This window comes from Mastomys coucha, unplaced genomic scaffold (genome assembly GCF_008632895.1).
Source record: "Mastomys coucha isolate ucsf_1 unplaced genomic scaffold, UCSF_Mcou_1 pScaffold2, whole genome shotgun sequence".
NCBI lineage: Eukaryota > Metazoa > Chordata > Mammalia > Rodentia > Muridae > Mastomys > Mastomys coucha.
Genome location: NW_022196902.1, coordinates 24,623,320 through 24,637,583, shown reverse-complemented (window position 1 = coordinate 24,637,583; position 14,264 = coordinate 24,623,320). Strand labels below are relative to the sequence as shown.

General features: G+C 37.4%; 1 protein-coding gene across 5 annotated transcripts in view; it reads left to right on the top strand.

The window, feature by feature from the left end:
- Nkain2 (sodium/potassium transporting ATPase interacting 2) overlaps positions 1 to 14,264 on the top strand; it is a 1,006,098-nt gene that overhangs the window by 956,012 nt on the left and 35,822 nt on the right. For all 5 annotated transcript variants that reach the window (XR_004121597.1, XR_004121598.1, XR_004121599.1 and 2 more), the window contains one exon: positions 11,648 to 11,708. Coding sequence is in view for 2 of the 5 variants with exons in the window: in XM_031380728.1 (XP_031236588.1) it covers positions 11,648 to 11,708 (61 nt within the window). In the remaining 3 variants the exon portion in view is untranslated. The remainder of the gene's footprint in view (positions 1 to 11,647; positions 11,709 to 14,264) is intronic.

Below are 14,264 nucleotides of genomic sequence, written 5' to 3'. Positions count from 1 at the left end.
TATGTTGGTAATATTAATTTTCATATTGATATATTAAGAAAAAGTAATTGTCACTTCCTGTTGTTTTTGCTGTAAGAGGTAGAATTAGGTTTGTGTGGATTTGTTGAAAGATTATCTTCTTGCTTCTTCTAGGGTGTAGTTTTGCTCCTTATGTTGATGTTTTACATCTATTATCCTTATAGGGCTGGATTTGTAGAAAGATATTGTGTAAATTTTGTTTTGTCATGGAATATCTTGTTTTCTCCATCTATGGTAATTGAGAGTTTTGCTGGATATAGTAGCCTGGGATGGCATTTGTGTTCTTGTAGGGTATGTATGACATCTGCCCAGGATCTTCTAGCTTTCATAGTCTCTGCTGAGAAGTCTGGTGTAATTCTAATAGGCCTGCCTTTATGTGTTACTTGATCTTTTTCCCTTACTGCTTTTAAAATTCTTTCTTTGTTTAGTACATTTGGTGTTTTGATTATTATGTGTTCGTAGAATTTCTTTTCTGGTCCAGTGTATTTGGAGTTCTGTAGGCTTCTTGTATGTTCATGGGCATCCCTTTCTTTAGGTAAGGGAAGTTTTCTTCTATAATTTTGTTGAAGATATTTGCTGGCCCTGTACATTGGGAGTCTTCACTCTCTTCTATACCTATTATCCTTAGGTTTGGTCTTCTCATTGTGTCTTGGATTTCCGGGATGTTTTGGGTTAGGAGCTTTTTGCTTTTTGCATTTTCTTTGACTGTTGTGTCATGTTTTCTATGGTGTCTTCTGCCCCTGAGATTCTCTCTTCTATCTCTTGTATTCTCTTGGTGATGTTTGCATCTATGACTCCTGATTTCTTTCCTAGGTTTTGTATGGCCAGGGTTGTCTCTCTGTCTTGCCTATTGTTTCTATTTCCATTTTTAGATTCTGGATGGTTTTGCTCATTTCCTTCACCTGTTTGATTGTGTTTTCCTGTAGTTCTTTAAGGGATATTTGTGTTTCCTCTTGAAGGGCTTCTAGCTCTTTATCTGTGTTTTCTTGTATTTCTTTGAGGGTGCTATTTATGTCTCTCTTAAAGTCCTGTATCATCACCATGAGAAGTGATTTTATCTCTGAATCTTGCTTTTCCAGTGTAATGGTGTGTCCAGGACTTGCTATGGTGGGAGAATTGGGTTCTGATGATGCCAAGTGACCTTGGTTTTTGTTGTTTCTTTTCTTATGCTTGCCCCCTGCCTTCTGGTTATCTCTAGTGCTACCTGCCCTTGCTAAATCTTGGTGGTTCCTGTCCTTCCTGTGATCCTGGTTGTGTCAGAACTCCTCAGAGTCAAGCTGTGTCTGTGACCCTGTGATTCTGGGATCCTGTGATTCTGGGCTTGTTAGATCACCTGGAAGTGGAACTTCCTCTGGGTGTTGTGGGACTGGCTACAGAGCTTGAGCCCAAGGTCTGCTCTGGACACCAGCCCAGACAGACTGGAAGGAACCCGAGTCACTGGGCTGGCAGAGTTCGCTGGTTAGTTTTAATGAGCAACTTGACACAACTTAATATCATTCTTAAAGAGAAACTCTTTTTAAATAGATATTTGTAATTGAAGTTGAATTATAACACATTCCCACCTCCCTTTGGGAAGAAATTCTTAATTTCTACATTATCTTAAATTTTTAAAATTATCTAGTTCATGCTAGCCTATGAGCATATCTATGGGAGGATTGTCTTGATTGTTAATTGATATAAGAAGATCCAAACAATGTGGGCAGTACCATTCCCTAGGCCAAGGCTCCTGAATAAGAGAGAAGAAAACTAGAAGTCACCAAATAATCACAGATACATTTATTTTCTTTGCTCTTGAATGTGAATTTTATGTGGCTAACTGTTCGAGTTCTCTCTTCACTTTTCCAAAGTTGATTTTTATCAAAGTACTTATCATAGTAACAAAAATTTAAGTAGATGCAATCAGGGGAGGGGAGAAAGGAGAGAAAGACAGGACAATCAACAAAAACCAATTTTGTCTGAAAATTGCCATAATGAAACCTAATAGAACTGTGTGTTCTAAAAAGAAAGAAAAGACTGCCTTTAGATAGTGTTATTCCTGTTGATGGCCTGTAGGTGCAGGAATCCTACCAAGGGAATGATATTCTGTGTTACCTTTTATGGTCATATCTGCTTCCCTCTAACCCCCACCTCTTTGCCTCTAGCAAACACTGGTCTGTCCAAGATTTGAGTACTTTTACAGGGTAACAATTAGTGACTACAGTCTGAGTAAGGCGATTCATGGCAAAACTCTGCACTCAGGTGGTAAAAGGGCTAGAGTTCGAGGCCAGCCTAGTTCATATTCAAAGACTATGTTTCTTAAGTCAAGCAAACAGACAATATATGTTATATAAGTGGAACTAAATAATATATAGTTTTGAAAGCTTGAGAGATGGCTCAGTAGTTAAGAGCACTTACTGCTTGATTGGAGGACCAGAGTTCAGTTTCTAGCACCTATGGAATGTGGCTCAGAACCATTTACCACCCTAGCTCCAGGGGAATCTGACATCTTTTTGCCCCAGCAGGTATGGCAACTGCCCTCACATGCATGACATAAACATAAATTTAAAAAATGATTAATTAATCTAAATAATATAAAATTTTGGAATTGGCTTTTTAAAACATATATATGGATTATTTATTTTTTATGCGGATTGGCACTTTGTGTACATGTACGTCTGTGTGAAGGTGTCAAATCACATGGAACTGAAGTTATAGACAGTTGTGGGCTGCTATGTGGGTACTGGGAATAGAACCTAGGTTCTCTGGAAGAGCAGCTAGCTCTATCAACCACTAAGCCATCTCTCTAGATCATGAATTGGCTTTTTTCAAAAAGTACAGGTCTGTGGAAATTCACTCAATTTGTTGTGTAAACCAAGAGTTACTTCTATGCATGGGATTTTATGAGACAGATGTATACACTGTTTAATTCCCCATGCACTGAAGGGCATGAGATTGTGCCTTGCTTCAACTATTGAGGAGAAATGTGCTATAAACAGTAGAGCATGCTTTCAGTGTCCACATGTTTGTTCCTTTCTAAGGTAAATGTTCCAGATCATAACTGCATCTGCGGTTTTTAAGAAACTATGTTTCCAGATTGGAGGCATGTAAATGTTTCCCTTTCTCGCTTCTAATGTTTTGTCTTTAGTTTTCAAACCTATGACTGTATCTTATGTGAGTTTGTTTTGAAAAATGCTGTCTAGAGTTTATTGAGCTTGGAGGTTCGTGAAGATTTTGTAAATTAAATGTAGAAAGTTCTCACTCTATTCCTTGTGTATGTGTGTGTGTATGTGTATATATATACATATACTTAAACATATACATACATACATACATCACTGTCATCAATACATTTGTAAAGGCATGGATCTTAGTCACTTGGTTACTTAATGCTCTGTTTACAGTTTTCATCACCTTCTCTGTTGCCTAAAAGGTGATTTCTGTCTCCTGTCATCAAGCCTAAATATTTTTCTCCCTTGGGACAAATTTTTCTTTTTCTAAGGCTGTTTTTTTTACTCTAGTAACTGCATTATTTTTCACTTCTAAGTTTTCAGTTTTTCTACATTGGCTTACCCTCAGAATTTCTAATTATTCTCTGAGACCTTCCTAGATTTTTTCTTTTTTTCTTTTGTTTTATCTCATTTGTTTATAAGTGATTATTGAAGCATTTCATGGTGCTTAATTTAAAATACTTGTTAGATAATCACTTCCATTCATTCTCATTTTATTCATTCTGAGATCCTTCTTGGATTGATAAGTATTTTTTAATTGAAATTTAATTGAAACATGGACATTTAGGGTATCATGCTATGGGACTCTGGCTTTTAATTAATGCTTTTGCTTGTGCTGATTCATTCCATAAAACTTGGACAGAAGGAAGGAGAATTCCAGGTTATTTCTTTCAAGTTGTGCTAGAAGTCCAGGATCCTCATTTAGACTCCAGAAAGTTTCAAAATAGAAGGGCTTGTCTTTAAGGCTGAGATGCAGTGAACTGCCCGATAAGCAGTAGCCCCTCACTGATAGCATCACTGCTGAGATAGGTCAAAGGAAACTTTGCTGCTCCTCCATGCCCCTCACAAACACGACAGGGTAAAGATAGACCTTATGACTGCTGAGCACTGATCCATAGTCCTCACTCCACACTGTCACCTCTGCATCACTCCACCAAGGAAGCCTAGGGTGATGTGTTACTACAGAGTGATGCTAGGGGTTTAGGTTTACTAACCCTCACACGGAGAAAAAGGGGAGTCTTCCTAATTCCTAGAATAAAGATCTACAGTCCTTCTTTGGCTTTTTAGACCCCATAGTCTGGCCATGAAAGAAGTCTTTGGTCCCTGCTCTTTGCTGTGGTAACTGAGGAATGAGAATACAGTTGTTTTCTGCTTTTTTTCCTGTAGCATTCGCTGAAGAAGAGGTAATTGTTTATTAATCTGTTTCCTGCCACCCTGCCTCTTTTCTAGTCCTTTAGCTAAAGAGAGCAGGCTTCCCCAAAGGCTTACGACTCTAAGCTGCTGAAGTCTGAACCTGACTGAGGGCTGGTTCTTCAGACCCTGCCTGCTTCTCTTAACCACACCTCTCTACCCACCTCCAGCTATTTGCCACGCCTCGTTACTGGCTCCAGTCACATCGGAAATCCCACCTGCTATAGAGATTAAGAAAATGCTGATTGGGTCTTTATTACTGACATACTTGGGGGAGTGGTTTTGCCTCGATTATTCTACCTGTTGCTGGGAACAAAGGGTTGGCATTAAATTGAAGATGACTGAGTGACCATAGCCCGTGTTGTCTAATTTTTATCCTCCCATGTGGGTAAGATTAATCATGGCTAGCCTAACTTTTCCTGACTCCATATTCCAGAATAACCCTTCCCTAACGTTGCTGCTGAAGCCTGAGCATACACATCACTTTCCTCCTTGAGAATCTCACTCTAGAGAAGCAACATTAATTACATGTCTTCTGGAAACATACATATAATGTTGATCCAAGGGTGGTTGCAGGGATTAATGAAACCAACTGTACCACTCGTCACTTATACAATTTTCACCCTTTATCCTGGCCGATTTTTTAATCTACTTGAAATTACAAATTCTGCAAGGTGGCAATGGGACTGTATCAAAAAGAGTGGCTATAACCAAAGGCAATGTTGTCCTTTAAAAGGAAATTGTGACAATGTCTGGAAACATTTTTGTTTGTCTCCGTGGTTGGCTGTCTTTGTTCTAGAATGATACTGTTTACATGTGCTCAGCTTCCACAGTATAAAATTGCTGGTCATAATGTCAGTTGGTACCTTGGGTAGCATTTAAGAGATACTGAGAATTAGAAACACTGGGGATTATTAGAAATAACCTGAAACTCTCTACTACTGCTAAATTTTATAAGTTGCTATTGGAAAGTTAGAATTAAATTTGAGATACATAGGTGTAGGGAAATTAGAAGATATCAAAATTTTTGATTCTGAAGAATTGGGGAAAAAGTACAATTACATTTGTATTTAGAGGTAACCAATTTAAAAGCTAAACTTCTGTTAACCAACAGGCTTTTTTAATGGAATGCAACAGGATTTACTTTTGTAACAAAGGTGTTCCCCTGGTAGTTCAAGAATGCAGCTGAATAAAATTATAAGCTTTCTGATAAGCAAAATTTAGGTAGATCCTTAGCTGTCTTCAGGGAGAGTACAGTAAATAACTGAGAATCTATCAACAATACTTTAATGAGTTTGAACACATTGGCCCTGAATCTCAAAATTTATCAATACTTGTTACCTAGATTTTCATTGCAAAGTAATAAAGTGATAAGTAAAAATCAATAGGAAAGTTTGTGATTGAGGGGGAAAATGTTTTACAAAATATTTCAACAAGTACTCCCCACATAAAATAAAAGTTAAATCATTGATAAGTCAGTAAATTTTAGCAATATATAGTAGGAACATAATGTACAGGGGAAAGCAGAGAGTTACAGGCAGTACCTAAGGGATTTACCCAACTTCACAGATCATTAACTAGCCAGGGTCAGACCCAAGTCCCAAGGATAATGTGCTAATGAGACAGACTATTCAGAGAATAGATCCTTCCCATGGCTCCTGGCACATAAAAGATTTAGAAAAGGTTAATATAATCACATATTAATGCTCAAATCACTGTGTAACTTTTTATTATGGTTAGTTTTAAAAATTGTGCTCTTGTTTGTTGTCTGTTGCTATAATAAATAACCTGAAGTTGGGAAAGAAAATTATTTATTTGGCTTATACTCCAAGGTTAGTAACTCATCACTGAGGGAAGTCAGGTCGTGAATTCAAACAGAAATTGAAGAAAATTCATGGAAGAGTTACTGCTTACTGGCTTGCTTCTAGACTCTCATTCATATTCATCCCAGCCCTACCTGGGTAGGGATGGTACCGCCCACAGTGGACCCTCCTACATCAATCAGCAGTAACACAAGGCCAATCTGATGAAGGCATTTCTGCAACTGAGGTTTCCTCTTCTCAAATGAGTCAAGTTGATAACAAAGTTTATACACCACAGCAAAATTATTATTATTATTATTATTATTATTATTATTATTATTACTATTATTATTATTATTATTTTGGATAGCCAAGTGGTCCTCCCTAAAAGCATACATTTACAAGAAACACTAAGTAGACTAATCAAGTTGTATGTATATAAGGATTCATTTTATACACACACAAACACCTAATATACAATAATATATATATAATAATAAGTAATAAAAAAACAGGAATTTGAGAAAGAAAGGACATGGGAGAGTATAAATGGGGAGGCGGGAGTAATATAATTACTTGTTTTTCTACTTGTTAACATATATTTTACACTTTAATTAAAGCAGGCTGCCTATTTATGGTTTCTCTTTTTTTTATTAGACATTTACTTACATGTCATACAATATCTCCTTTCCCAGTTTCCCTCCAATAAAAATAAAAATAAAATAAAATAAAAATAAACAAAAACAAAACCCTGTTCCCACCTACTTCCCTCTGCTCACCACCCCACCCTCTCCTGATTACTGGCCCTGGCATTTCCCTACACTGGGGCATAGAACCTTCACAGGGCCAAGGGCCTCTCCTCCCATTGACGACTGACTTGGACATCCTCTGCTACATATGCTGCTGGAGCTATTAGTCCCACCATGTGAACTCTTGGTTGGTTGTTTAGTCCCTGGGAGCTCTGAGAGTATTAGTTAGTTCATATTGCTGTTCGTCCTAAGGGGCTGCAAAGCCTTCAGCTCCTTGGGTCCTTCCTCTACCTCCTTCATTGGATACTCTGTACTCAGTCCAATGGATGTCTGTGAGCCTCTACTTCTGTATTAGTCAGGTACTGTCCGAGCCTCTCAGGAGACAGCTATATCAGGCTCCTGTCATCCAGCACTTGCTGGCATCCACAATAGTGTCTGGATTTGATGATTGAATATGGGAAGCATTCCCAGGTGGAACAGTCTCTTGATTGTCCTTCCTTCAGTCTCTGCCCCATAGTTGGTCTCTGCAACTCCTTCCATGAGTATCTTGTTCCCCCTTTTAAGAAAGAATGAAGTATCCACATTTTGGTCTCCCTTCTTATTGAGTTTCTTGTAGTTTGTGGATTGTACTTTGTATATTTCGATCTTCTGGGCTAATATGCACTTAGCAGAGAGTGCATACTATATGGTTCTTTTGTGATTGGGTTACCTCACTCAGGATGATAGTCTCCAGATCCATCCATTTCCCTAAGAATTTCATAAATTCATAAATTCATTGTTTTTAATAGCTGAGTAGTACTCCATTGTGTAGATGTACCACATTTTCTGTATCCATTCCTCTGTTGAGGGACATCTGGGTTGTTTCCAGCTACTGGCTATTATAAATAAGGCTACTATGAACATGGTGGAGCATGTGTCCTTATTACATGTTGGAGCATCTTCTGGGTATATGCCCAGGAGTGGTATAGCTGGGTCCTCTGGTAGTACTATGTCCAATTTTCTGAGGAACCACCAAACTGATTTCCAGAGTGGTTGTACCAGCTTGCAATCCCACCAGCAATGAAGGAGTGTTATGAATGTTTTGTCTTTTTAAAGACAAATAATAACTTCAATAAAAAGTCATAATAACTTCATTGCCTGGGACTTTGTTATACACATAAAATAAATAAGTTGGAGGTAGTAAAATTTAGGTCTATTGGTCTTTCCATTTTTCCATATACTTTCAAGTTGATAATTATCACTCATAAACCAGTAAAAGTACCTGATGGTGACTGATCTCTGAATATTTTCTGCTTTTGCGAACCATGTACCCTATATTCTTCTTTTCTTCTGAAAAGTTACCTATCCACACTAACTCAGGAATATGAGTTTTGGGTCCGTTTCATATGCTGCTTTTGAGATTGATTTTCTCAGCTTTTACCATGAAGCCCTCTTCTACAACTGGGTATTGGGGTCACCTTGCACATCTGTGCATATTTGCAGAGCTCAAGACACTGAGTGACCAATCCCTCATTTATATATTCCAAGAAAGATAATAAAGTTCCTTCTGACCCAAGTACAGAATATGTTTGTTTGGTTTTCCTATCAGACCTTTGCACATATGGAGTGTTCACCTTGACAGTTCCACATCTTTTGGTGGGGGGAGGTAACAACTACTTCCTTACTTTGGAGTCTTTATCATCAGGTACTCATAAAGTTACTAGACTGATGGCTTGGCAAGCTCACTGGACATATAGTAGAAAAACCCAGAATGGTGAATTTGAGGAGCAATGTCAGAAGACAAAGGCTAAAATGACAATAACCAGAACATGTCAAAGACACAGAAAACCAAGACAAACAAAACAAAACCCAAAATATCACCAGTGTTTCAAAAACAAATAAAATCCTGATCAAAATGTCTTTAGGGATCTGAAAGAAAGCAAACATACCCAACCAAAGCAAAATGCTTTTAAAGCAAAGAAAGAGATAAAAAAAAAAATCAGATACCTTAAACAAAATACTTTGAAGATAGATGTAAAGGGTATTTGTCAAAGTAGTATTCTTCTTAACAAGCTCACAAAAAACAAAAATGGACCACTGATCAAACCAAGGGAGGTCAGGAATCCTGGAAAGAGCTCTCTAATAGTGCAGAGGAAATAACACCATATGGCCTGGACTCAATGGGTCCACATAGGGACTGATTTCCACTTGGGTGATCCCTTCAGTGAAAATGAATCATTCAGGCTGGAGAGATGGCTCAGCGGTTAAGAGCACTGACTGCTCTTTCAAAGATCCTGAGTTCAAATCCCAGCAACCACAAGGTGGCTTACAACCACCCGTAATGAGATCTGACGACCTCTTCTGCTATGTCTGAAGACAGTTACAGTGTACTTAGATATAATAATAGATAAATATTTTAGCCAGAGAGAGTGGGGCCAACCAGAGCGAGCAGAGATCCTGAATTCAAATTCCTAGCAACCACATGATGGCTCATAACCATCAGTACAGCTACAGTATACTCATATATATATATATATATATATATATATATATATGTATATATGTGTATATATACATATATATATAATAAATAAGTAAATATTTTAAAAAAGAGAAAGAAAGAAAAGAAAATGAGTCATTCTCTGGGTCCTACATTGTGGCATCAAAACTATCAGCACAAAAACTACATCCCTCATCTAAGGAAAATAAGCAATAGTTTATTCTCCAGCCATTCTGAGTGACTCTGCCTTGGAAACACAGATTTAGGTTGCTCCAAATTCCATGTTCCAATGTTAAAGCAGTTTCACCAAGCTTTTATGGTTTCAAAGAACTGAGAAAGTTATAAATCACAGCAAGTTTAAAACCCATTAGCACGTACACCAGAGAGGCGGGTACATCAAGACAGGGGAAGCTTTTCTATAGGCTCAAGATGCTCTCTAATGGCATCCTTAGGTTTGCCATTGGTAGAAGATAGTTGCCTGCCCAGCCAATAGATTACAAAAAGTTATCTGTTAACACAAAATGTTAATTCTGACAGGGAGGGTGGTGGTAGGTTTGTTTATCAGGGTCTGTGCTCACTTGGATCAATGCCTTGCTGAAACATCACCACGATCATTACCCTGAGAACATACCTTTTACTTGTGCATCTGTGATAATTGCTACATTATTGGCTATAGGCGAATTGAGGCATCAGTTTAGATGGCCATTGATAGATGGATAAATAGAGAAAATAAAATACACATGTCATTTGCAGAAAGGTAGGTGGACCTGGAATAATTAGGTTTTTGGAAAACCACTGAGATAGATAAATATTGAATATTTTCTCTCACATACAAAATCCAGATTTAAGTATATATTTACATGAACATGTATAAGTACACATAGGACATGAGAGTAGAAAAGGTATAGTGAGAGGATAAGGAAAAGGATTATGAAGTGGAAAGGAAACTAAGGGAAAGAAAGATGAAATACTTCTCTTATTTGCATAAGGAATCTAAAATTACATATTACATATGTAATTATAGTAATATGTATTCATATATATATATTCACATACATATATATGACAAGAAATCAGGAGGGAAAGCATTTGAAGAGAGAAAGGAACAGTAAGAGAAATGAAGTGTAATGATAGTGGGCATGGGGAATATATAAAAGAACAGGGTATGAGGATTAATTTATATGAAAAATCTTATAATGAAACTCACTGATTTGTACCATAACAAAACATAGAATTCAACAAACTTGGATTACTTCTGCTATACGACACTTATCAGTAAATTACATTATTACCTCCTATCAGAGCTAAGAATTTAATTAAATAACCCTGTTATGAAAGTATACAAAGCCATTCAATCTTGAGGCTTACATGCTAAATGACTTTGCCAGAGTTCTTTCTAAGTTCACATTTCAATAAAGAAGGAATTTTTCTGTGGGACATTTCAGAAAATTTGGTAGGGCAGGTGCAAACCCAAATTCAGAGTGTTCTGACAATCAGCTTTACTCATAGGTGACCAATTCCATCTGCATCTCTGTCATCATAATTATGCTCAGAACACCCTGGTTCCAGCTACATATTTCAATAAGACTTTCTCCTGCTTTCAAGGAGGCTGTACAACACACAATGGAAACTCCTTGAACTCTTTTGATAGTTGGGAGGAATTCGGTTTTAGAAACATAAAGCCCTGACTTCAAGGAAAATCTGGTATAAATGTAAGTGTTGGCGCTTTTGGTCTTGTCACTTGCCTGCACTCAGGAGGGAGAGGCAGGTGGACCTTTGAGATCAAAACTAGCCTGTTCTACAGAGCTCAGGATAGCCAGGGCTACTCTATCTTAAAAAGGAAAGAGAAAGACGATAAAAGAGAAAAAGAAAAACAGCAAAAAATAAATTAAAAGAAGGAAAGAAATTGAGTCCATTCATGAATAGCTATATTTCATTTCCAGTCTTTGTACCTGAAATAGTTGTTTTATATTTACCTAGCAATTAGCAAATCTTACACATAAACACCAGAGAAAAAATAAAGCAATATATTTATCTCCTAGGCAGATGGATGTTGCTGAAGTCAAACATCCATGAAAGAATCAAGATTCATGTTGGAAGCCAAAATAGGAACCTAACCGCTTGTCTTTAAAGTGCTGCTCCCTCAGGGAGGTCAGACTCTCACCTCTGTGTAATTTCTAAAGCTTGTGTGTTTTGTTTCAGCTGGCGGGCTTCATCTACGCCTGTTACGTTGTGAGATGTATAGCTGAAGAAGAGGACAGCTGTAAGTATCAATGCTCTGCTCTGTGGCTTTTCAGGTTCAAAGCTCCTCAGTGTTTGCTCCCCAGTTCTCCTATCTCAGAGACAACTGAAGCCTTCAGTGCCCACAAGATAAGCTAGTCCTCACAAGACTCAGCACAGCAAAGAAACAGAGGAGCATTCATTTTGAAAACATGCATCTCCCCTTTCATTGAAAGGTTTTTCAAAAAATCTGTTCTTAGAACAATTCTAGTTGAGAATAAAATGGGAGATTAGAGACAGAAGTGAATTCTAAAAGCAGCTAATATGAATTTTTCCCCTTTGTCACAACAGTTTAGTTATTGTGTACTGCTAAGTAGTCAGTTTCATTGAGGACTACAAATCTTGACAATCAATAATTGTTGATAGTGCTTAAAACTCTACCAACAATTGAATATCTAATGGAAATCAATTGACTTAACAATGATAGGTATGGCATGACATAAGATGGTATGACATGATTTGATATGACATGTTAAGATATGGTATGATTTGGCATGATATAATATGATATGGAATGATCTGGTATGGCATGGTATGATGTGGTATGTTAAGAAACAGCATGGTATTATATGACCCATGCTAAAACATTTTGAGTAGTGGGGCAGGGTGTGGTTGGATACTGTGATAAGGGCAAAGGAGGGATCTGATGGATTCCTAGATGTCTGTCATGAGTAAATGAGTATAGAGCAATGCTTCATAAGGAAAGTAGAGTGGGGACACAATAACTACCTGAGTGTAGATGTAATTACCTTGGTTGAGATGTAAGAAAAGATATGCAGTAGGTGATTATCATATTCATAAAAGCCTTAACAAAAATTGGGGCAGATAAAAGGTAAGTTTTTATATATATGGACCTAACAGGCTATGTAATCATCCTCCATCCAGAATAATACTTTTACAAAATGTTCACACTCATTTAACAAGGCTAAAGACAAGAAAATTTAACACTGAAGACTCAGAATGCTTATTTTTACACTGACATCCCTGATAATGGTCTAATAAAAAAAAAGTGTGTTCAATTTTTCCTAATCAAGGTTGATTTGTATAGTACTAGGTAAGCAGGGCTGACCATATAGATGACAGAAAAAGAATTTCTCTATACTCGCATCTCCCCCTGCCCCCTCGGGGAGAGCAAAGCCTTGTCCTGAACCGTGCCATAGGGGAAATAAAAAGGGTAGTCTTGAGACACAAAGTAACAATGTTGAACCACAGTGAGCAACTGCTGAGGCATGATAAGCAGATGTAGGGTTAACTGGTTTCTCTAAAAGGTAGTGAACCTAATGAGCGGAGGAGACAGCTCAGTGGTTAAGGTAAGTGTGCCTGTGTCAGTGGTTAAGGTAGCATGCCTATGAGGTGAGGAGACAGACCAGCAGGTAAGAGCCCTTGCTGCCCTTACATGTAGCACCTGGATTTGATTCTCAGCACACACTGCTGTTAACAACTGTCTGGAACTCTAGTTCCAAAGGATTTGACTCCCTCTCCTGGCCTCATCTGGCACTGCATGGATGTAGCATGTATACAAAAGACACAACACCCTTACACACTTAAAAGAAAAAAATGGAAACGATGTACTTAAGCCAACAGATAGCTCGGTGGATGGCCCCTAGGACTGAGAATGGTCCCTAGGACTCACATGGTTGATGGTTGGAAGGAGAGAACAAACCTCACAAGTCATTCTCTGACCTCCACACACAGGTAAATTAAAAAAATATAATTTTTAGAAAGTAGTGTCTCTGTGAAATCCATGTTTGCAGTTACTATTAAAGCAATGGCTTAGAAATATCTAAAATCCCAAGGTATTTTAAAATGAGCTCAGGATATTTAAGAACAGCTTCTGACATTTCATGGATGTTAAAACTTCAGTTTATAGAAACTAAAATATAAATAATACCAATCCCAAGAATTGGTGTAGAATCCTTTTATTAAAATTCTAAATATGTCAGAAAATACAAATTACAGGAATGTGTCTTAGAGAATTCTGCCCTAAGTAAGTTTTATCAATATCATGTAAATCCAAGGAGATCAGAAGTCTCCAACATCTTTTAGATAGATAAATCTTATGCCACAATATCTAATAAAATGCTTCCACAAAACTTCTGAAAGTAATGTCTTTTATCTATTTTGTTACCTTCCCATTCCTGCCTCTATTAATCCAGAGAATAAGAAAGTTTTTCCTAAACAAGTTTCCTCATGGTGATCTGAGAACTCGAACTGTTTGTCTGGCTTTCCTAAGCCATTAGCACTGAGTTTAGACTCTGGCAGGCCAAGCACACAGCCTACAGATATGTGTCAGGGCTGCTTGCATACAATGACCTTTGGTGACTTCTAGTTATGTTTGTCTGTGGTGATTTCTAGCAACAATTAGGAGTGTTTACAGAGTAAACTCTTAGCTGACATTTCTCACACATGACCATTGTCTTAGTCTCTTACCATGTGCTTATCTAAAGACACTGACCAGAAATCTGACTTCTAATGATCTTTTTTTTTTTTTTTTTTTTTTTTTTTTTTTTTTTTTTTTTTTTTTTTTTTTTTTTTTTTT